Raw genomic sequence first — 25080 nt, 5'->3', positions numbered from 1 at the left:
GAAGATATCCCATAGGGGAAGGGATCAGTCTTTCCAAGTTAGTTGATCAGTAGAAATATATTGACTCGCTTTCAGATGTCAAGCCTCAGAGTAAATTCCCAAGTGTCCTCGTGGGTATTTTCTCTTTTAGGCCTCACCTCACTCATTAACCTTCTCTGTCTTCATCTCAGTGTCCTTACCCAGCGTCCAGGTGAGTTACCTGCTGCCATAACTACATTGGACTTCCCCGCTTCCTCATGAAAGATAAAAGTCCCTTTCTTCCTTGGATCCCTAGAACCAAGGAAGGAGGCCCTCCCACCACCAACAACCCACATGAGAAGATTTGAGGAAAACAATGATGAAGTAAAATTGAACAGATAGTAAAGTAGAAAGGACTAGAACTGATCGTGGTGGTGGTGGTGTTTAGTCGCTAAGGCACATCTGACTCTTTTGCAACTCCATGGACTGTGGCCCGCCAGCCTCCTCTGTCCGTGGGATTTCCCAGGCAAGAATACTGGAGTGGGTTGACATTTCCTTCTCTAGAGGATCTTCCCAACCCAGGGACTGAACCCTTGTCCCTGGGGGGATCTTTACCACTGAGTCACCAGGGAAGCCAGAATTGACCATATTTATAAGGACTTTATAATTGCCCTTATAAATATATTACAAAGAGATGAATATCTGGCCAACATCTAGGCAAGAAAAATATAAAGGTACACAAAATTAGGAATTAAAAGGGCCAAAAATAAATAAAATAGAAATGGAATACTATTTGTTCCTAAGTTTGAACAATCAATTCAAGAGTAGTCCCTAAACCAAATAAACCAACTGAAAAATGGAAAAAGTGATTGATAATGTACTTCCATGTGTAGGCTCCAGGCTTATATTCTTCTTTGACCGATTATTTTTTTAATAATTATAATATAAACTGTTTTAAAATTACAAAATATGAAAGCCTTCCAAATTTATATTTTTAAAGTTAGCAAATCCTGATATTAAAATGTAACAATGGCAGCAAAAAAGGAATTATTCTACACTACCCTTGTTTGATAGTATGTATGTAAAAATCTTAAGTACAATACATGAATCCGCCATTATCTAGGAGATTTTATAGCAGAGGATGGTTGAATATTGGTAAATCTACAATATATTAATAGATTTACCAATATTCAACCATCCTCTGCTATAAAATCTCCTAGATAATGGCACCCTACTCCAGTACTGTTGCCCGGGAAATCCCATGGATGGAGGAGCGTGGTCGGCTGCAGTCCATGGGGTCGCACAGAGTCAGACACGACTGAAGCGACTTAGTAGTAGCAGTGGTAGTAGCATATTAACTGGCTTAAAAAGAGGAAAATTTTATAGAGGCAATTCTTAAACATCTGCACATATACTGGATGTAGAGAGAAAAGAAAAAAAAGAAAACAACACACTTGTAGTTACTTGAAATGGAAATATATCACTTTATGTTATAGAGCATATCCATTGCAAATCTGAATCATTCATAATGGCAGAGTAGTAGTGATATTTGTATTAAAATCAGGAGCAAGTAAAGCTATGGCCTTTGCTACTTCAAATATTTCTCATTCTAAAAGTTTTCGGCAAAGGAAAATAAAATGCTTAGGTAATAAAAACAAGAAAGAAGAGTAAGTTGAGAACAATAACATTGTCTCAATAGAAGAAAGAAAAAACTTGGAAACTTGTGGATTTATTAAGATATTAGCAAGTTAAATAAAAAATAATTATACACAAGTCAATAGATTCCTTACACACCAACAAAAGTCAGTTAGGGTTAGTTGCTCAGTCATGTCTGATTCTTTGTGACCCCATGGACTGCAGCCTGCCAGGCTCCTCTGTCCATGGAATTCTCCTGGCAAGAATACTGGGATTCCCTTCTCCAGGGGATCTTCCTGACCCCAGGGATTGAACCTGGGTCTCCTGCATTGCAGGCAGAGTCTTTACCATCTGAGCCACCAGAGAAGCCCATATGCCAACAATGCTGCTGCTGCTGCTGCTAAGTCGCTTCAGTCGTGTCCGACTCTATGTGACCCCATAGACGGCAGCCCACGAGGCTCCCCCGTCCCTGGGATTCTCCAGGCAAGAACACTGGAGTGGGTTGCCATTTCCTTCTCCAATGCATGAAAGTGAAAAGTGAAAGTGAAGTTGCTCAGTCGTGTCTGACTCTTAGCAACCCCATGGCCTGCAGCCCACCAGGCTCCTCCATCCATGGGATTTTCCAGGCAAGAGTACTGGAGTGGGGTGCCATTGCCTTCTCCGAATGCCAACAATAGTCAGCTATAAAACTCAAAAGTTTAATTGTAGGGTGAAATCTTACAAAATGAATCAGATTACTTTCATAATAATATATCTTTCAATGTTCTATTTTCTCTAAATTCCAGAGATCTTTAAAGGCCAGCAGTAGTAGCTCAGTAGTTCCTCCCATCATATTTCCACCAGATTCAAGGTGCTCAAGTCCCTTATATAAAATGGCTTAGCACAGTCAGCCCTCTGTGTCCGTGGGTTTTGCATCCATGGATACTGAGAGGCAACTGTTTACAACTTTTTAAATTGTACCAAGGTAATCTTACCAGGAGGAAATTTTTAGTTAAAAGGGCCAGCTTCTCTTTGTCAAAGGAAAATATATAGCTATAATGTAACAGAAGCAGAAGATGTTAAGAAGAGGTGGCAAGAATACACAGAAGAACTATATAAAAAAGATCTTCATGACTCATATAATCTTGATGGTGTGATCACTCACCTAGAGCCAGACATCCTGGAATGTGACATCAAGTGGGCCTTAGGAAGCATCATTGCGAACAAAGTTAGTGAAGGTGATGGAATTCCAGTTGAGCTATTTCAAACCCTAAAAGGTGATGCTGTGAAAGTGCTGCACTCAATATGCCAGCAAATTTGGAAAACTCAGCAGTGGCCACAGGACTGGAAAAGGTCAGTTTTCATTCCAACCCAAAGAAAGGCAATGCCAAAGAATGTTCAAACTACCACACAATTGCACTCATCTCATACGCTATTAAAGTAATGCTCAAAATTCTGCAAGCCAGGCTTCAACAGAAGGTGAACTGTGAATTACCAGATGTTCAAACTGGATTTAGAAAAGGCAGAGGAACAAGAGATCAAATTGCCAACATCTGTTGGATCATGGAGAAAGCAAGAGAGTTCCAGAAAAACATCTACTTCTGCTTTATTAACTATGCCAAAGCTTTTGACTGTGTGGATCACAACAAACTGTGGAAAATTCTTAGAGATGGGAATACCAGGCCACCTGACCTGCCTCCTGAGAAATCTGTATGCAAGTCAAGAAGCAACAGTTAGAACTGGACATGGAACAACAGACTGGTTCCAAATCGGGAAAGGAGTACGTCAAGGCTGTATATTGCTTATTTAACTTATATGCAGAGTACATCATGCAAAATGCCTGGCTGGATGAAGCTGGAATCAAGATTGCCGGGAGAAATATCAATAACCTCAGATGTGCAGATGACACCTTATGGCAGAAAGTGAAGAAGAACTAAAGCACCTCTTGATGAAAGTGAAAGAGGAGAGTGAAAAAGTTGGCTTAAAACTCAACATTCAGAAAAGTAAGATCATGGCATCCGGTCCCATCACTTCATGGCAAATAGATGGGGAAACTATGGAAACAGTGCCAGACTTTATTTTCCTGGGCTCCAAAATCGCTGCAGATGGTGACTGCAGCCATAAAATTAAAAGAAGCTTGCTCCTTGGAAGAAAAGCTATGAAAAGCTACACAGCATATTAAAAAGCAGAGACATTAATTCTCCAATAAAGGTCTGTCTAGTCAAAGCTATGGTTTTTCCAGTAGTCATTTATAGATGTGAGAGTTGTACTATAAAGAAAGCTGAGTGCCGAAAAATTGATGCTTTTGAACTGTGGTATTCATGCCTGGAAAATCCCATGGACCGAGGAGTCTGGTGGGCTACAGTTCAGATCACAAAGAGTCGGACACGACTGAGCGACTTCATTTCATTTTTTCATTGGAGGTTAACTCTGTTATCCTCCTGCATGGTCATTTCTCTACAGAGTGTTCCACTATTCTTCTATTCACTATAAATGGCTTTAGGACAGATTCAGGCCTGACTCAGCTTTGTATTCTCAGTGCCTATCATCACACTTTGCATACAGTAGGTGCTTAACATTCTGAAATAAGTAAATAAATGAATTCGGCAACCAACAGCAAGGAGTTGGGAAAGGATTTCTGAATGAGCTGGAATTTATGCAAGAAAATGAAAGGTTGATATGATTTGAAAGAGATATGGATTTTAGTGAAAGGCAGAGCAATACTGCTGTGGGAATCGCCGATTCTTTAGCTAGATTGGACATCAGGAACAATCAAAGTGAAAGTAAAATCACTCAGTCACGTCAGACCTTCTCCAGAGGATCTTCCTAACCCAGGGATCGAATCTGGGTCTCCTGCATGGTAGGGACACTTTACCATCTGAGCCACCTGGGAAGTCAGTTAAGCAGTAGTTAAAACAATCCTGGTCACTGACACATTTTTTTTCTTGAAATAGCCCCAAAATCAGGAGGGTCAGACCTTGTGAATAAATAAGGCTAGGCAAAAAGCGTGCTCCCCAGGTGGCGCTAGTGATAAAGAACCTGCCTGCCAGTGCAGGAGATGTAAGATACGCAGGTTCGATCCCTGGGTCAGGAAGATCCCCTGGAGGAGGAGTAGAGTATACCTCACAGAGATGCCACGGAATCCTCACTCTTAGTGGTGAAGCTTACTTACTGCTACCAAGATTCCAGGATGATCACTGGGCTGTTCATCTAAGAAGTCCATCTTAAACAAGATCACCATGATGACCTTAACTGAAGAGGTTCTCCTAGATTATGACTCTTGGGTGTTCAAAGTGAGCCCCAGGCTGTCCATACTGAGTGTTTACGGCTCCCTGCTATGATGTTCCAACTAAACCCTTTATGCATCTGATAAGGAAGGCTCAATCAGGCCCTCTGATGGAGGGGTCTGGTCCACAGTTGCCTGAGGAATGGGTCCAGCAGGAAAACTGGATTTGATGAATGCCCTCCTGCTCACTCCAATGAAAATAGAAAGCTGGCTTCATCCAAGAATGACAAGCATTGGCAAAGTGGCCTGGAATGGGAAGTGTCAGTTCTTCCCCTCACTTGATGTGTTACCCAGAGTTAAGACTCTTTCTTTGCTGAATCCTCTGTGAAAGAGATCTGACTTGCTTGATAACAACTCAAGTGCCTTCTCCATTACTAGGGAGCAGAGGGGAACCCTGGAGAACACTTACCTTGTTACAGGTACAGAAGCCAGGGAGGTTCCTGGTGAAGAGGGTTCAGCACTGTGCAGGCCCTGGGCCCGGAGAGCAAGGAAGGGGCCATATATAAGAAAACGGGTGAAGGAGAGAAGAGATCACCTGTGTTGTGAGGCACTACCCACTGCAGTGTCACCCCTGGGGCCCTCAGAAATTAGCCCTCCCAGGAAGGGTTGGGGTTTGGGGAACCACAGACCAATAAGCAACCCAAGTCTCTGCTGAGCCCAGTAATGATGCTTCACAACTTTGTGATGCTTCTGATTTCCTCAAGATGATCTCCCATCTGACTCCTTGCTCCACCTCTCATGTGGCTTCCATGGGGTGACTGGGGGATGTTATTAATCCCATTTATCACTCAAGGGCAGTGAAGGCCAAAGAGGTTTCCAAAGTCACCCATGGAGCTAACGGTAGAGCTGGGATGAAACCAGAGTCCAGACTGAGAGATTTGCTCTCCCAGAAGGAGAGCTTTGAGCAGAGTACAGCCAACTTCCCAGGCTTGCCTTGACTTGGGGATGAGAAGAAGCACAAGAAAGGAGGCAAAGGGGAGAAGCCTTCTGCAAACTCAGTTTCCTAAGGAGTCCTCAGGAATGCAGTGCCTTCTCCCTCGAGACTTGTTAGTGGAGGCCACTGGGATTGCATCTTGGAGGATAATGATTCTGGAAGTAGCAATAGAAAAACTGAGTTGTATTATGCCCACCCTTGACTCAGACAGTAAAGAATCTCCCTGCAATGTGGGAGACCCAGGCTTGATCCCTGGGCTGGGAAGATCCACCAGAGAAGGGAAATCCCATGGACAGAGGAGCCTCGTGGGCTACAGTCTATGGGGTTACAAAGAGTCAGACATGACTGAGCAACTAACACTTTCACTTTTTTTTTTTTTTCATGCCCACCATGATGGAGAACTTGCACTGGTTTAACTGTAGAACCCCTGGCCCTCATGCTTTCCCAGGGCAACCTGATGCAGCACGAAAAGCATGGATGTGGTCCATGGACTTGCTTCTCCAGTTCTTAATGGTATGACTTAGGACTAGCTGCTGAAGAACTCTGAAGTTTCCTCATCTGTAAAATGAGAACAATATCTTGACCACTGAGGGAGGGCTGGTCTGAGAATTAAATGAAATTAACATACTTAAAGACCCTGGGGAATCTGGGAATCAACAAGTAATAATAATAATAATAGCAATCACTACTATTTTCTACATTTTAATGTGTTATCTTCCTTAATCCTCCCAATAACTCTGATGTAACTTTGTTGTTTACCTCACAATGCAGAGGAGGAAACTGAGGCTCAGTGGGTTTAGTAATTTGCTTGATGCTGCACAACTAGGATGTAACAGAGCTGGATCTCAAACCCCATAATATGGTTTTAATAACTTTCTAGAAAACTTTCCATCCTTACTGGAGTGGGTTGCCATTTCCTTCTTCAGGGGATCTTCCTGACCCAGGGATCAAACCATGTCTCTGCATTGCCTGCATTGGCAAGCACGTTCTTTACCAGCTGAGCTACCAGGGAAACCCTCTCTTCTTCCAACTTCTTCAAAAAGCACCTATTGCCATGTCATATGCCCCGTTGACTCTGTCTCTGCTGCCGAGATGGACTCTTATTTGGTGCCAACCTTTTTCAGCTCCTTCATGGTCAACTGTACATGATGCCTCTGCTTACAGGATATTAGCCATTTGCAAAAGTGTTTGTGGGCATATTTCGTTTTCTGATGCTTGCTGTCCGTCTCACAATTGTCTGGTACCTGTCATGCCATGGATGAGCTTGAGGCTTTCTGTCCAAGCTTTGCTCATTTTATCTAAGCCCAGTTCTTAACTCTGGCCTCTAATTCTAGCTAAAAGCTGCTGCCAGCCATGGTATGACTCTCTTACTGCCACACTAAACTGCTCCTGCCTGCCCTACAAGGCATCACAACATGTTTTTTAAGGTATAGTAATTAAGATTGTGCTGTATCTGAGCAAAACAAGAGAACTGGCTTCCCTGATGGCTCAGTAGGTAAAGAATCTGCCTACAAGCAGGAGACGAACACAGATTCAATCCTTGGGTCGGAAAGATCTCCTGGAGAAGGAACTGGTTACCCACTCCAGTATTCTTGTTTGGGAAATTCCATGGACAGAGGAGCCTGGCGGGCTATGGTCCAAAGAATCACAAAAGAGTCAGACATTTCTGAGCCGACTGAGCACATCAGAGAAATGAAGCAAAAGAACAAATTAGAGAGTCTGAAAATAATATGTGGGAATTTGGTATGTGACATGGGCAGCCAACAGAGCAGTAGGAAGAGGACATGCCTTTCAATAAATGATGCTGGGGTAATCAGAGAGCCATAGGAAAAATTACATTACTGTCTTTCTGCATGCACAAAAATTAGTTTCAGGAAGATGAGATACTTATATTGAAGATTAAAGATGTTCAAACTGTAAAAATAGTCAATAGAATACCTACCTTCATGCTCTTCTAGGAGTTCAGTCATTCTTAAAGAAGCTCAAAAAGGGACTCCCATGGCAGTCTAGTGGTTAAGACTCCATACTTCCAATGCAGGGGATGCAAGTTCAATCCCTGGTCTGGGAACTAAGATCCCAAATGCTGCATGGTATGGCCAAAAAATAATTTTTAAAAAGATGATTAAAAAAAAAAAGTCCAAAAAACTTTAGTCATTTTTAAAAGACTGAGAGATTTGCCTGCATTAAAATGTAAAAATCCCTACACATCACAGGATAACATTTTTAAAGTAAAAATACAGTTACACATTAAAAGAGACTTGTGGACTTCCCTGGTGGTCCAGAGGTTAAGAATTCACCTGCCAATTCAGGGGACGTGGATTCAATCCCTGGTCTTGGAAGATTCCACATGCCTCAGGGCAACTAAGCCCACATACACCAACTACTAAAGCCCAGGTGCCCTAGAGCCCATGCTCTGCAACAAGAGAAGCCACCACAATGAGAAGCTACTGAGAGTAGCCCCAGCTAGCTGCAACCAAAGAAAAGCCCACACAGCAACAAAGACCCAGCACAGCCAAAAATAAATACGTACATAAAAATGTTTTAAAAAGTAAAAGAGCTAACAAACACATGAAAAGATGCTCAACATCACTCATTATCAGAGAAATGCAAATCAAAACCACTATGAGGTACCATTTCACACCAGTCAGAATGGCTGTGATCCAAAAGTCTACAAGCAATAAATGCTGGAGAGGGTGTGGAGAGAAGGGAACCCTCTTACACTGTTGGTGGGAATGCAAACTAGTATAGCCACTATGGAGAACAGTGTGGAGATTCCTTAAAAAACTGGAAATAGAACTGCCTTATGACACAGCAATCCCACTGCTGGGCATACACACTGAGGAAAGCAGAAGGGAAAGAGACACGTGTACCCCAATGTTCATCGCAGCACTGTTTATAATAGCCAGGACATGGAAGCAACCTAGATGTCCATCAGCAAATGAATGGATAAGAAAGCTGTGGTACGTATACACAATGGAGTGTTACTCAGCCATTAAAAAGAATACATTTGAATCAGTTCTAATGAGGTGGATGAAACTGGAGCCTATTATACAGAGTGAAGTAAGCCAGAAAGAAAAACACCAATACAGTATACTAATGCATATATATGGAATTTAAAAAGATGGTAACAATAACCCTGTGTACGAGACAGCAAAAGAGACACTGATGTATAGAACAGTCTTATGGACTCTGTGGGAGAGGGAGAGGGTGGGATGATTTGGGAGAATGGCATTGAAATACGTATAATATCATATATGAAACGAGTCGCCAATCCAAGTTCGATGCATGATATTGGGTGCTTGGGGCTGGTGCACTGGGACGACCCAGAGGGATGGTATGGGGAGGGAGGAGGGAGGAGGGTTCAGGATGGGGAACACATGTATACCTGTGGCGGATTCATTTCGATATTTGGCAAAACCAATACAATACTGTAAAGTTTAAAAATAAAATAAAATAAAGAAATCTGTGGTACATATACACAATGGAGTATTACTCAGCCATTAAAAAGAATACATTTGAATCAGTTCTAATGAAGTGGATGACACTGGAGCCTATTATACAGAGTGAAGTAAGCCAGAAAGAAAAACACCAATACAGTATACTAACACATATATATGGAATTTAGAAAGATGGTAATGATAACCCTGTATACGAGACAGCAAAAGAGACACTGATGTATAGAACAGTCTTTTGGACTCTGTGGGAGAGGGAGAGGGTGGGATGATTTGGGAGAATGGCATTGAAATATGTATAATATCATATATGAAACAAGTCACCAGTCCAGGTTCAATGCACGATACTGGATGCTTGGGGCTGGTACGCTGGAACGACCCAGAGGGATGGTGCGGGGAGGGAGGAGGGAGGAGGGTTCAGGATTGGGAACACGTGTATACCTGTGGCAGATTCATGTTGATATATGGCAAAACCAATACAATATTGTAAAGTTAAAAACTAAAAAAAAGTAAAAGAGACTTGCAATATGTATATAGCTCTCCTAGAGTATCCAAAATATTTCCAGACTTCTACACTAATATTGTAAAGTAATTTTAAAAAATAAAAATAAATAAATAAAATAATAAAAAAGAAAGAAAGAAAAAAAAATACAACGGATCCGATAGAAAACAAAGGACATGAACAAAAGAGGAAACACAAATGGCCAGTGAAAGGAAGTTCAACCTTATTTGTGATCTACCAAATGCAAATTAAAGTCACAGTTGAAACACCATTTCACACTGTACTGGTCTAAATAAAGAAATGAGATAATGGTAAGTTTTAATGAGAATATAGAATTCTTTAAAATCTTATATACAACTGCTAAGACCCTAAAGTGGTATAAGTCCTTTGGGAAACAATTTGAATTTATCCTTTAAATCTGAAGACACACAAACTCTATTTCTAATTAACAATCATAGAGAAGTTCTTGCATGTGTGCACCAAGAAATATATACAACAGTGTTCACAGAAGCAAAATACCTTGAAACAGGGAAGACATGATAAACTTTGGTGTATTAATAGCCTGCAATGCTGCTGCTGCTGCTAAATCACTTCAATCGTGTCCGACTCTGTTCGACCCCAGAGACAGCAGCCCACCAGGCTCTCCCGTCCCTGGGATTCTCCAGGCAAGAACACTGGAGTGGGTTGCCATTGCCTTCTCCAATGCATGAAAGTGAAGAGCAGAAGTGCTAGAGACCCCATGGACTGCAGCCCACCAGGCTCCTCCGTCCATGGGATTTGCCAGGCAAGAGTACTGGAGTGGGGTGCCATTGCCTTCTCCCAATACAGCCTTAAAAAATTAAATGAGCAATAGTTGTAGACACTAATATGAGAATCATACAAACATAATAGTGAAATAAACAAGTCAAAGAAGAATAACTATTGAAGGACCCCATTTATATAAAGACCAAATATAATGGTAAAGTCTAGATGATAGATATATGTGTATTCACTGTATAATTTTTAAACTTTACAATGTGCTCTAAAATTTTTACAATAAAATATTAGAGGAAAACAGTCTGTCATTTTTTAAAGATTTTTTTTTTAATGTGGACCATTTTCAAAGTCTTAATTGAATTTGTTACAAAATGGCTTCCGTTTTTGTTCCGGCTTTTTGGCCGAAAAGCATGTGGGATCTTAGCTCCCCAATCAGGGACTGAACCCTCACCCCCTGTACTGGAAGGTGGAGTCTTAACCCCTGGACAACCAGGGAAGTCCCAGTCTTAAAGAGAAGACATGGCTAAATATCTTGCTATGAAATATACCAGTTTTTATTACCTTTCAAACTTCTTCTAGAAATCTGTTCTAAATGTAGAAGAGCCATAATAAGGGGAAAGGGAATAATCAAGAAAATTTTATATTCACCATCCCTTTATTGAAATGCTCTTCTTTGATCCAGTGTGAATCTGGAGGTGACGCTAGGGAGGAAATGGCATCAGGAGATGAGGTTCCCTCTGATATTCTAAGGGGCTTCCCAGGTGGCACAGTGGTAAAGAATCCGCCTGCCAAAGCAGGAGACATAGGAGATGAGGGTTCGATCCTAGTCAGGAAGATGCCCTGGAGTAAGAAATGACTACTCACTCCAGTATTTTTGCCTGGAAAATTCTAGGCACAGAAGAGCCTGGTGGGCTACAGCGCATGGGGTCGCAGAGTTGGACGCAACTGAGCAGGCACGCACTTGCACTGATATCCTACCCATTATGCTTGGACTCCGGCATGTCAATGCCCTGCACCCTCTTCTGGGAGGCTCTTCCACCCCTCATGCAAACTGACCTCAGTAAGACCTTCCGTCACTGCCATAATTGTCTAACTTCTAAGGTGAAGTAACTCATTCTCAAACTGAGAATACCACTGCTTATGCAACATTGTTATATAAGTGTTTTATTTATGAAACATGTTAAAAATAAAAATGAATGCCCAAATAATGATTAATGAAATAAAAAATAATCAGAAAGAGAGACATTATAGCATTTTTTATCTAGTTGAGAGCTGAAGTCTAGACTTGTAGCAAGATAGTAGTGGGTAGTAAAAGGTTCAATTTTGGTCCTGGAATCTTGAAGTTTCCTTCTGTGGACAGCTGTCAGTAGAGATGTCAACTCATTCTAATTCCCTGTCAATGTTTCCTTGGCCTCTGGCAGTCCTGAGTCACTGTGAGGCTCTTCCACTGATCCTGCAAAGAACTTCTCTCAAACTCGTTAATGAGAGCCAGTGGGAAAGCATTCCCTTTTTTTTTTTTTTTTTCTTTTTTTTGGAGTCAAAATTGAGATCTAGATCACTTTATTTCATCACCAAAGTGGCCTAGTGAAGTCAGACTCAACAGCCAGCTGGGATTAGAAGTAACTGAAGTGAAAACGATATCCTAAACTGCTGAGACATAGCAAGAAGAGGGCTGGTCCACCACACCAGAGTGCTTCTCGGGAAGTTAAATATCTCCAATAGCTCACCAAGAAAGAAGTGACTCTGACACTAACTAGGAATCATTCATATTTTTTAAATGCCTCAAGCCACTTTAGGAGCAAAAGTAGAGTGGTCCTGGTCTAGAAGATACTCCAAACCTTTATCTTCACTCATGGAGTTGAGGGCACAAAGCTAGAAAACATTTAGGGTCAGGACAGTGGAGGGTCTGGAGTAAGGTACAGGAGTGGAGGAAGGGCAAGATATTTGTTTGAGACTAGAGGAAGAGCCGGGTTTGAGGATGGCAGTAGTGACAGGCTGTGTGAGGCGACCTTGTGAAATGGAGGGGGTGAGATAGGAGCAAATCCTGCTCCAACTCCCCCCGCCCCCAGCCCCACAAGGCTAGGATGTCACAAGTCACTGCTGCTCCTCTCCCAAGACAGTAGGCTGGACTAGATCAGAAATCCAAAGTCCCAACTCCACCTCCAACGCAGTGTAAGCTTAACTGCCTTTTAAGACTCTCTGAGATTTATTTTAACTCCATGAAGTGCTGAGATGGTTACAAGGGGGAGAAGGATGGGGGTAGGGATAGGCAGAAGTTTGGGATCAACATGTACCCACTACTATATTTAAAACAGTAACAAAACAAGGGCCTACTATACAGCACTGGGAACTCTGCTCAACGTCATGCAGCAAGCTGGATGGGAGGGGAGTTTGGGGGAGAATGGATATGGCTGGGTCACTTTGCTGTGAACCTGAAACTATCACAACATTGTCAATTGGCTGTGCTCCAATATAAAATAAAAAGTTTAAAATTTACCAAAAAAGGGAGACTTAAAAAGAATATCAGTTCATAGTAATTGCTCAAAAATATTTTTGTTAAATGAATGAACGTTGCCATGTCCATGAAGGTCATACTTGGAAACATTTTCAGAAAAGTTCAAAACGTTTTGAAGAAACTAGAGATCATTATGTCTGTTTATCTAGCTTTGGCTCCCCCTGGAAAGTCTAGTTTCTGATGCCTCCAGGGTAACATTTGGGAGAAGAAAAATCCCACTGTGAGGGTGATGTCACGTGAGTTGTTTATCTCCTTGTCTCTGTGTCCTTCATAAGCTATCCCCACTTGGAGGTCTTTGGGCCAGCATGACTGTCCCCTGCTGTTCGCCCAAGATGTGTTCAGCCCCTTGACTGGGTGGGTGCCAGACCCCTCACTGCATGCTCCCAACTTGGATTTCATACAAGCAAAGTAACGGCTTCTCCCTTCTGAAAAAAAAAAAAAAACCGGTGGGACTCAGTCCCTTGAATGTAAATGTTAGAGACAGGGAGAAGTCAGCTTTAACCAAGGTTTAAAGCCTCACTAACTTGGAGGGGAGCAAGGCTGTTACCAGATAGTTAAGTCCAGAGCAGATTTAGAATGAAAACCAGTTCCTATCTGGAGAGATGCAGCTGATGGTCAGAATACGTCCATGCAGAAAAGGTCAGACCATTAGATGGAGGTTGATCCATTGTGGACTTGACTTTATTCTCAACATTAATCATTAGAAAACATTTTCCTCTGCTCATGCCTTATGCCTTTTGCCCACCTCCCACCCCCACCCTACCCTCCCCACCCGCAGCCCAGGAAGCTCCAACTCCAGCCTCTTCCCATTTGAAGTAGACTCCATGTGAGTGACTTCAATATCCATCCTTCAGCCAGAGGTTGGGGTGGATCACTGTGTGTTTCATTAGTGTGACCACCCAGGGGTGGGAAAAGGAGGACATTATCTAAGTGATCAAGCATGTGGGCAGGACACAGCATCACAAAAATCTTTAGCCTCATGTGGCCACCAGGTCCATGATAGTGTGTGTGTTGGATGATATGCAGTTAGAACCAGGAGACAGAAGAGCAAGAAGCCAAGTGGCGGTGGAGTTGGAGAAGAGAATTCCGAGTCTTGGTGTCTGCTTCTCTGGCCTGTGAGAGAGCTCAACTGGGCATCCAGGGAGGCGGCCGAGTTGGGTATCCACTCACCCCACCTGGATCTGAAGCCTGGAAACTTGTGCTGCTCAAAAGCTCCTAGTACACTTTTCTTATTCAGTAGAAGGTCAGTACTTTGGAGCCCAAACTTGGTGTTCTGTGATGACCTAGAGGGGTGGATGGTGGGTGGAGTTGGAGGGAGACTCCAGAGGGAGGGGATATATGTATACATAGAGCTGATTCACTTTGTTGTGCAGCAGAAACTAACACAACATTGTAAAGCAATTATACTCCAGTTTAAAAAAAAAAAGGTCTGATTCTCCATTTGTCACCATCAGCACCTTCTAGCTTTACTTGGTTCTACTGCCGGTGGGAGAGAGTCATGGATCCGGGAGCATCAGGAAATGATTCCGTTGTCACTGAGTTTGTCCTGCTGGGCCTCACAAAGACCCCAGCTCTACGGCCCATCCTCTTCATCATCTTCCTCCTCGCTTATGTAGCTACTGTGGGGGGCAATTTCAGCATCCTGACTGCCATCCTCGCCGAACCCAAACTCCACACCCCCATGTACTTCTTCCTGGGGAACTTGTCCCTGCTGGATGTCGGGTGCATCAGTGTCACTGTCCCTGCCATGCTGGCGCATTTCATGTCCAGTAACAGAAGCATCCTCTATCGGTCCTGCCTCTCCCAGCTCTTCTTCTTCCACCTCCTGGCCGGGGTGGACTGCTTCCTGCTGACCGTCATGGCCTACGACCGCTACCTGGCCATCTGCCAGCCCCTCACCTACAGCACCCGCATGAGCTGGGGAATCCAGCGAGCCCTGGCCGGCATGTCCTGTGTCTTTTCCTTCACCAACGCGCTGACTCAAACTGTTGCTGTATCTACTCTCAACTTCTGCGGTCCCAATGTGATCAACCACTTCTACTGTGACCTCCCGCAGCTCTTCCAGCTCTCCTGCTCCAGCATCCAGCTCAACGAGCAGTTGCTCTTTGTAGCAGCAGCCTTAATGGGTGTGGCCCCCTTGGTCCTCATCACTGTGTCCTATGGACACGTGGTAGCCGCAGTCCTGCAGATCCGCTCAGCGGAGGGCAGGAAGAAAGCCTTCTCCACATGTGACTCCCACCTCACCGTGGTGGGCATCTTCTATGGCACAGGCGTCTTCAGCTACATGCGGCTGGGCTCAGGGGAGGCTTCAGACAAGGACAAGGGGATTGGCATCCTCAACACAGTCATCAGCCCCATGCTGAACCCCGTCATCTACAGCCTCCGAAACCCCGACGTGCAGGGTGCCCTGAGGCGGGTGTTCACAGGGAGACAGCCCCCCACGTGAGATTTCTTGCTCTGGCTTTGAAGAATATCAGGGCTCCACTAACTGCTTCCAAGAGGTACTGCGATTAGTGCAAATGGAATGTGAACATGATGAAATCAAATCAGAAACTGGCTTAGGAAGGAAAGTACAATAAAACAACAGTAGCTGTTAGTTATATCATGATTATCATGTGCCAGGCCACTCTTCTAAGTGACTGACAGCTATTAACTCATTTAACCCTCAGAACAAACCTATGAAGCAGGCACAGATTTACAAATTACAGATTAGGAAACCCAACCTCAGAGAGGTTAAATAGCTTGCCCAAAGCCACACAGCTAAAGAATGTCAGAGCTGTGATTTAAATCTAAGTGGGCACTGTCTCTGCTGCCTCTTAAAAGTAATACATCATTCCAAAGAAGAAGGGTATCTATAAAGTGGGATGGATGGGACAGACAAGAAAGAGGGTATAAAAGAAAAGGAAGGCCAGTGTTATAGGAAAAATATTTTTTAAAAAATGGAGTAAGAAGTTTTTTTTCATAAATTTATTTATTTTAATTGGAGGTTAATTACTTTACAATATTGTATTGGTTTTGCCATACATCAACATGAATCTGCCACAGGTATACACATGTTCCCCATCCTGAACCCCACTCCCACCTCCCTCCCCATACCATCCCTCTGGGTCATCCCAGTGCACCAGCCCCAAGCATCCTGTATCATGTATCGAACCTGGACTGGTGATTCATTTCATATATGATATTATACATGTTTCAATGCCATTCTCCCAAATCATCCCACCCTCTCCCTCTCCCACAGAGTCCAAAAGACTGTTCTGTGTATCTGTGTCTCTTTTGCTGTCTCGCATACAGGTTTATTGTTCTTTAATAAATTTACAGCTTGTTCCAGAGCAGCTGGAAGAGGCTGATAGAGGAATTGCTGAAGACTGACTTTAACAAATAAACCAACAAAAAGAGAACAAAGTTTAAAACCAAAATCCAAGGGGCAAGGCATTGTCTATAAAAACCATAGAGATGAGGTAGAATATAGGGCTGACAATAACAAAAAATATGTGTAATAACAGTAATTAAAGAGTTTCAGCTCACCTGAAAAAGTCTCCCTGACTGACTGACTGGAGATCTTTGCCTTCTTGGACATAAACCTGAACCAAACTGTCCTTCTGCATTGCTAAAAGGAGAAAACCACTTCATTTATTCCATTTATAGCCTTAAACATCTTTTCACATAATGCAATAAAAATGCATGCTTATTAAAAAATTAGAAAGTATGAAAAGAATAAAATTACTCATAAGTTCATTTCAGAGATAATAATTTTGATATTTAGTCTATAAATGTTTAAAAAGCTTGTACCTAATATATATTTGTAAAAATAGAATAACCTGCTTTTCTCACTTAATAACATAGTGATAACATAGTAATAACAGAATAACATAGATGGATATCTTTCCATGACATTCAATAGAGATCTTACTTATCTTTTCCTAGATTGCATAGCATTCCTTTGAATGGATAGAATAAAATAGATTTTACAACTTTCTCTTAGTGAATGTGCTTTGGTTGAAATAATCTTGTTGGATGGAGTGCTGCAATGAACCTAGAAAGAACCTTTATTTAATTTTCAAAGGAATAGATTCATTGATTCTTTCCCCACTGATATAAAATCACCCTTTCACTATTGACTAAATATCCTTCTATTTTGGGGTCTGTTGTTGGACTCTCTTTTGCTCTTCTTAATCATTATGGTATTAAAACACAAGTTAATGTGTAGTTGTTAAGGTATTTCTTATTACTTTCATTTCCCTGGCGTTGGTTTGTCTTTGCCATACTCATTCCTGCAACTACTTATAATCATCCTTCCAATTAATTTTAAAAAATCTGTTTGTAAATTTCTACTAGCAGAGTGTCAATGTATAAGTTTAGGAAGAACTGACACCCTTGTATTACTGATTTTCCCAATCTGGAACAAGGTATATCGCTTTAATTACTTAAGTCTTACTTTATAGCTTAAGAGTGTTTTTTTTTTTTTTTAATAGAATTGTGTGAAACAGAACGCTAAATTTCCTTTGCCAGAAGGCAGATTTATCCAGAGTGATTCAGGAGGCCAAGAAGGCATGTCCCACAGATAGGGGTTAGTGAGTATACGCTCAAATTGCTGCAGCTAGCTCTGGAGAGTCTCTGATACTTAAACACAGCACTTGGAACCTTGGGGGAAAGGTTCTATGTGAATTTATTATTCTGATAGTCAGGAATATTTATACTTAGAAAAGTAATGGAAAGGAAACATTTTTGTGTGCTTTATCAAGTTCACCGGTTTTTAGACTTCCAGCTGTACCTGGAGCACAGACATGTAGTTTATAAGACTTGAAAGTAATCAGGAGGCTTTCCTGGGGGCTCAGGTAGTAAAGAAGTCACCTGCAATAAGGGAGACCTGGATTCAATCCCTGGGTTCGGAAGATCCCCTGGAGGAGAGCATGGCAACCCACTCCAGTATTCTTGCCTGGAGAATCCCCATGGACAGAGGAGCCTGGCAGGCTACAGTCCATGGGGTCACAAAGAGTCGGACACGACTGAGCACCTAAGCACACATGGTTTTCAGCTCTTATAGGATGAAATTTGTCAACAGTGGGCCCACATCCTTCTTTGTCAGCAATCATCTAGGACTAAATTTCTATAGACCTCATTAGAGAGGGCCAGTACCCTCCAATCTGCCAGGCTTCCAACCCACCACACCCTTTGCCTTGCCCTTGTAGGCACAGCAGTTTGTTATCCCTGATCCAGACATTTGATGTTCTGCTTTCGTCACTGTTGAAAAAAGTTTTGATCTATAATGTACGTGTGTTTCCTAGGATTTTCTGATTCTTTCTGAACCCTCAACTTATAGGAAATTCTACTAGCATGTAAGGCACTCAAGTAATATCAATAGGATGAATCACTGTCTAATTTGGGGGGTTCCCCAGGTGGCTCAGTGGTAAAGAATCTGCCTGCCAATGCAGGAGACACAAGAGAAGCGGGTTCGATCTCTGGGTTGGAAAGATCCCCTGAAGAAGGAAACGGCAACCCACTCCAGTTTTCCTGCCAGGAAAATCCCATGGACAGAGGAGCCTGATGGGCTACACTACAGTCCATGGGGTCACAAAGAGCCAGACATGACTGAGCGACTGAGTACACACACACACACACACACACACACACACACTGTCTTATTTTAGGGAAGATGGTCTCAACAGTTAGGCACTATCTAGGGAGAAGAAAAGAGGTAAGACTTGTCACTAAATTGGGCCTGACACTAAAGAAAACCTGACCTATGTCCATAAAAGTATAATTTTGTTAAAGTATTAATTGATTCCAAAAACTTTCATTCAGTTCAGTTCAGTCGCTCAGTCATGTCCGACTCTTTGCGACCCCATGAATCGCAACACGCCAGGCCTCCCTGTACAACACCAACTCCTGGAGTTCACCCAAACTCATGTCCATCGAGTCCATGATGCCATCCAGCCATCTCATCCTCTGTCGTCCCCTTCTCCTCCTGCCCCCAATCCCTCCCAGCATCAGAGTCTTTTCCAATGAGTCAACTCTTCGCATGAGGTGGCCAAAGTACTGGAATTTCAGCTTTAGCATCATCCCTTCCAAAGAACACCCAGGATTGATCTCCTTCAGAATGGACTGGTTGGATCTCCTTGCAGTCCAAGGGACTCTCAAGAGTCTTCTCCAACACCACAGTTCAAAAGCATCAATTCTTTGGCGCTCAGCTTTCTTCACAGTCACCTAAAATGTAGCAGGAAAAACACTACCTGCCAATCTGGAGTGGTCTGCCTCTTTCTTTGGTCTCTCCTTGCCTTCTCTGTGTGGGGCCAGTTTGCAAACCAACACAAAAATTCCTTAGATAAGATACAAAAGTCATGAATCGTAAAAGAAAAAAATGATGAATTTGATATCATCAAAAATTTAAATGTCAGTTATTCAAAGGACACTGTTTATGAAAATATAAGTCACAGACTGGGGAACTATTTGCAAAACATGGATTAAAGGCTAGTATCCTTTATATTTAATAAAATATATTTTTTAAAATAACTCAATAAGAAGTAGAAAAACAACTAATTTTTATTGAGGGGGAGCAAATTATTTAAATAAATATTTGATCAATGACATACAGATGGTAAATAAGCACATGAAAAGATGCTCAATATCATTAAGGAAATACAAAGTTAAACCACAATGAGATACTATTGCACACCTAATAGAGAGGATTAATGTTAAAAAGACTGATGATATTAAGTGTTGATGAACAACTGGCAATCTCATTCATTGCTGGGAGGAATTCAAAATGGTACAGCCACTTTGGAAAACAGTTTGACAGTTGCTTTTAAAATTAAACATCCACTTAGATAGGTTTCAGCAGTTATACTCCAAGGTATTTTCCAAGGAGAAATGAAAACATGTCTCCACACAAAGAATTGTCTGAACATAGTTATATCTTTATTTGTAATGGCTAAAATCTGGAAACAATCCAAATATTCATTAACTGATAAACAGCCTAGCAAATTACAATAGATGGAATATGACTTGCTGAAATGTACTCCTACAGCCAACATACATGAGTCTCCGAAGGATCATGCTAATAGAATGAATCCGATTATTTTCAAAGTCTACATAATGTGTGGTCCCATTTATGTGACACTATGAAAAAACCAACACCATAGGGAAAGAAATCAGATCAGAGGTTGCCATCGCTATGGCCTGAGAGGGGATTGCCTGCAAAGGTGCAGAAGGGAAGTTTTGGGAGCAGTTGAAGTGTTCCATATATTGATGGAGGTGGTCGATACATGACTATATATTTTATCAAAACTCATCAGACTTCACAATTAAAATCATACTTTAGTTAACTTTTATTTTTTTCAGCTCTGTAATTTTATAATTGCTTCTTTATGTTTGCATTATTTTTTTTACTTTTTATTTTGTATTGGAATATAGCCGATTAAAAATGCTGTGATAGTTTCAGCTGCACAGCAAAGTGGCCCAAACATGTATCCATTCTCCCCTCAAACTGCCCTCCCATTTAGCCTGCCACACGACATTGACCAGAGTTCCTTGTGTTGTACAGTAGGTCCTTGTTGGTTATCTATTTTAAATAAGCAGTGTGCACATGTTGACCCCAAACTTTTAAAAGCCATAACTTAAAAAACCCAGTGTAGAAAATAAATGAGAGAAACAGTACCAGAATCTGGAATCCAGCCTGAGCTCCACTAGGGACACCCTCTCTGGCTTTGCCAAGTCAACTAATATTGAAACTGTATCCTTTCTCAGGAGCATTAGGAGCCTGGAAGTTGTGACTCTAATGTTCCTTTAATAAAGTCCAAAATACTAGGCAGATGAGAGAAACCCTTAAGGACTGAAGGATTGAGGTTGTTTGTCTGCCTCTGGCTTCTTGTGCAATCCCTGGGGAGTGTGTCATTTTTAGGGCCCCTAAGGGCTTGTTAGCTCCCAAATACAGAGAGAGCACCAAGACACACTCTGTCAGCCCCTGCGTCACTTCCTTTATAAGGCTTCTGACGACGGGCCACTTTGGGTCAGCTCAGCACCCACTCCCCTCTCTACAAGAACCGCCATCTGGGAACTTGGAGTAGAAAGGTAAGTGCCTCTGCGCCAGGACTGCTAATTTCCTTCCTTCGTGAGTAAGTGTGGATGAAGATCCCACCTGATCTTCAGGTAGCTTTTCCCTTGGTGCTAGAGAATAAAGGACTGAGCCATCATCGGATTCAGGGGGTGGCAGTGAAATGCAATGGTGGCGTTCTCTACTCCTAGTGACAAGAAGAATGAAGGTCAGAGCTGGCAAGTAGAGGAGGTCAGAGGGAAGAGATTAGGGTCAAGAATGGAGAAATGAAAAGTCTGCGGACAGCCAAGGGTGGGTATTTAGGTTGATCGGGGCAGAGAAATCAATATTTATAGTGTCTTACAGCATACTAAAAAACAGAGACATCACTTTGCCAGCAAAAGTCTGTCTAGTCAAAGCTATGGTTTTTCCAGTACTTGTATGAATGTGAGAGCTGGACCATTAAGAAGGCTGTGTGCCAAAGAATTGATGGTTTTAAATTGTGATGCTTGAGAGTCCTTTGGACAGCAAGGAGATCAAACCAGTCAATCCTAATGGAAGTCAATCCTGAATATTCATTGGATGGACTGATGCTAAAGCTGAAGCTCCAATACTTTGGCGAGGAGCAGACTCATTGGAAAAGACCTTGATGCTGGGAAAGATTGAAGGCAGGAGGAGAAGGGGGCAACAGAGGATGAGATGGTTGGGTGGCTTCGCTTATTCAATGGTCATGAGTTTGACCAAACTCTGGGAGATAGTGAAAGACAGAGAAGCCTGGCGTACTGCAGTTCATGAGGTCACAAAGAGTTGGACACAACGACTGAACAACAAATACCTCTAAGTAAACCTAGAGATAATACAATACAGCCTTTCATTTTGCAGAAGGGAAAATGGATGGACATATAGATAGATGATAGATACTGAAATATTGGCAAAGGGGTTGGCAAAAATAAAAGCACAAAATACAAGCTTTCCAGAACAAACTCTTACTTATGTGAACTTAAAACAGGATATCTTTTTTGAGCTTCCCTTTTCTCATTTTAAAATGATCAGCTATCTTCAAGAGTTTCTGTGAAATTTAAATGGAGTAAAATATTTGACAAAAAGTTTATATTCAAGTAAATGTTGGCTTCCTATTTTTTCCTCCTTTCTTTCTCTCCTTCCTCCCTTACTTTTATCTTTTTTTTCCTCTTCTGTTATCCTTTTTCCAAAGTCCTGATGCTAGTTAGTAGTAGAAGCTTGTTTATAACACAAGCATCTGGACTCTTAACTCCACAGCTCTTTCCACTGTGCTGAGTTGTCCTTATATACCAGGAGAAAGAAAGGGAGAGAGAGAGACAGAAGGAAGGAGGGAAGACAGAGGAAGGGAGTGAGGGAGAAAGAGAGAGAGACTGTGAACATCTTTGTGCAGAGAAAGAACTACTTAAGGCAAATTGGACCACAGGACCTGAGGCACACAGAACCTTGCATGGACAGGCAGGGTGGGGATGACTGAAGAAGTGGGAGTAGACAGATGCATTCAGGAGAGAGATGAACCTCTGCTCAGAGCAAGGCTGAACTCTTGTCACTGTGTCATGAGACACCGTACTGTGTCACTGCTGTTGATTCATACCAAGATTGGGCGTGCCTTAATGTTAACTTAGGAAAATCCGTCTGTGATGATATTTCCTAAGGTCAGTTACTCTACACTGATACAACCTTCATAGCTGTCAAAATAGTGAAACCCTTCCATCTCGTTTTGATCAACAGTCACCATCCTGGGTCCTCAGAGCAGTTTCCTCTGTCCCAGCCCCTTTCTTGGGATCCTCTGGATCTCAACCTGAGCTGGAAATTCAAGAGTTAATGTCTAGCACTGTAAGGGCCATGGGGATCCTGCTCAAGCTCTAATCCAGTATCCATTCCATCAATAAATGTACGTGCCCCATTATCCCCAGCATCCAGCAGACACAGATTAAGTACCTCTCTTCCCCTTTAAGCAGGTCCACATTTTCTCACTCTACATCTCTCAGCAGTGGCCTATGGAGCCAGGTGCCTGGGGCAACAAGACTGTGGTCACTGAATTCATCCTTCTTGGCCTAACAGAGAACATTGAACTGCAATCCATCCTTTTTGCCATCTTCCTCTTTGCCTATGTGATCACAGTCGGGGGCAACTTGAGTATCCTGGCCGCCATCTTTGTGGAGCCCAAACTCCACACCCCCATGTACTACTTCCTGGGGAACCTTTCTCTGCTGGACATTGGGTGCATCACTGTCACCATTCCTCCCATGCTGGCCTGTCTCCTGACACACCAATGCCGGGTTCCCTATGCAGCCTGCATCTCACAGCTCTTCTTTTTCCACCTCCTGGCTGGAGTGGACTGTCACCTCCTGACAGCCATGGCCTACGACCGCTACCTGGCCATTTGCCAGCCTCTCACCTATAGCATCCGCATGAGCCGTGACGTCCAGGGAGCCCTGGTGGCCGTCTGCTGCTCCATCTCCTTCATCAATGCTCTGACCCACACAGTGGCTGTGTCTGTGCTGGACTTCTGCGGCCCTAAAGTGGTCAACCACTTCTACTGTGACCTCCCGCCCCTTTTCCAGCTCTCCTGCTCCAGCATCCACCTCAACGGGCAGCTTCTTTTTGTGGGGGCCACCTTCATGGGGGTGGTCCCCATGATCTTCATTTCAGTATCCTACGCCCACGTGGCAGCCGCAGTCCTGCGGATCCGCTCAGCGGAGGGCAGGAAGAAAGCCTTCTCCACGTGTGGCTCCCACCTCACCGTGGTCTGCATCTTTTATGGAACTGGCTTCTTCAGCTACATGCGCCTGGGCTCCGTGTCCGCCTCAGACAAGGACAAGGGCATTGGCATCCTCAACACTGTCATCAGCCCCATGCTGAACCCACTCATCTACAGCCTCCGGAACCCTGATGTGCAGGGTGCCCTGAAGAGGTTGCTGACGGGGAAGCGGCCCCCCGAGTGAGAAGGCAGGGGTGTCGAGATGCCTCTCCCTCCTTGAGCAACCCCCCGCTTTCTTGTGCTGAAGGCTTAGTTGTGGGCAGGAGGATATTCAAGGGTGGACTAAGAAGGAAAGTAGATAATTCAGGCCAGGGTAGAATGTGGTTTGCCTTGAACTGGGGAGAAAGGCTAAAGCTTAGAGAAGAGAGTATCTAAATAACTGATGAAAGATGGATTAAAGACAGATGGGAGAAGGGACTTTCCTGGTGGCCCAGTGGCTAAGACTCCATGTTCCCAGTGCAAGAGGCCTGGGTTCAATCCCTCATCAGAGAACTAGATCCCACATGCCACAAATAAGAGTTCACAAGTCTCAACTGAAGATCCTGCCTGCCGCAATGACGATCAAAGATCCTGCAAGTAAGAGCCAACACATCCGAATAAATATATCAATATTTTTTAAAGGACAAATGGGAGAAAATTATACTATGGGTCAGGAAGTGGGACACAAATTAATTATGTTGTATTTTTAAAATTCAATGACTGTTCAGTTGAAATACATTAAAAATATTAATTAAAATGTTTGCCCTCACCCATTAAAGATAAGATATATTTGTATCTTAGGGCTTCCCTAGTGGCTTAGATGGTAAAGTGGCTCAAATGGTGGCTCTGGCTGCAATGCAGGAGACCCAGGTTCAATTCCTGGGCCAGGAAGATCCCCTGGAGAAGGGAATGGCAACCCACTCCAGTATTCTTGCCTGGAAAATCCCATGGACAGAGGAACCTGGTACGCCAACATATTTGTATCAGAGTATTGGGTCTGGGGACTTCCTTGATGGCTCAGTGGTAAAGAATCCACCTGCAATGCAGAAGATGGAGAAGACTCGGGTTTGATCCCTGGGTTGGGACGATCCTCTGGAGGAGGGCATAGCAACCCACTCCAGTATTCTTGCCTGGAGAATGCCCTGGACAGAGGAACCTGGAGGGCTACAGTCCATGGGGTCGCAAAGAGTTGAACACGACTAAAGCAACTGCGTATGCACTCATGTGTGGAGTCTGTTTTTTTTAAAGATTCTTCTTCAGGAAATAAGCC

The 25080-nt window shown here is 42.9% G+C and overlaps 2 protein-coding genes across 2 annotated transcripts; both read left to right on the top strand.

Moving 5' to 3' along the window:
• The first annotated feature begins 14512 nt into the window (after positions 1 to 14512).
• Positions 14513 to 15463, top strand: LOC129649465 (putative olfactory receptor 3A4). Its single transcript, XM_055576901.1, has one exon. The coding sequence runs from the start codon at positions 14516 to 14518 to the stop codon at positions 15461 to 15463; it is 948 nt and encodes a 315-aa protein (XP_055432876.1). The 5' UTR covers positions 14513 to 14515.
• Positions 15464 to 23055: 7592 nt separating this feature from the next.
• Positions 23056 to 24015, top strand: LOC129649461 (olfactory receptor 139). The gene has a single exon (XM_055576897.1). It carries the CDS (start codon positions 23068 to 23070, stop codon positions 24013 to 24015), a length of 948 nt encoding a protein of 315 aa, XP_055432872.1. The 5' UTR covers positions 23056 to 23067.
• Positions 24016 to 25080: the final 1065 nt, after the last annotated feature.

Source organism: Bubalus kerabau, chromosome 4 (assembly GCF_029407905.1).
Source record: "Bubalus kerabau isolate K-KA32 ecotype Philippines breed swamp buffalo chromosome 4, PCC_UOA_SB_1v2, whole genome shotgun sequence".
In the NCBI taxonomy this organism is placed as follows: Eukaryota; Metazoa; Chordata; class Mammalia; order Artiodactyla; family Bovidae; genus Bubalus; species Bubalus kerabau.
Note: the sequence above shows the minus strand (reverse complement) of the source record. Positions and strands in the feature narration are given on the sequence as shown.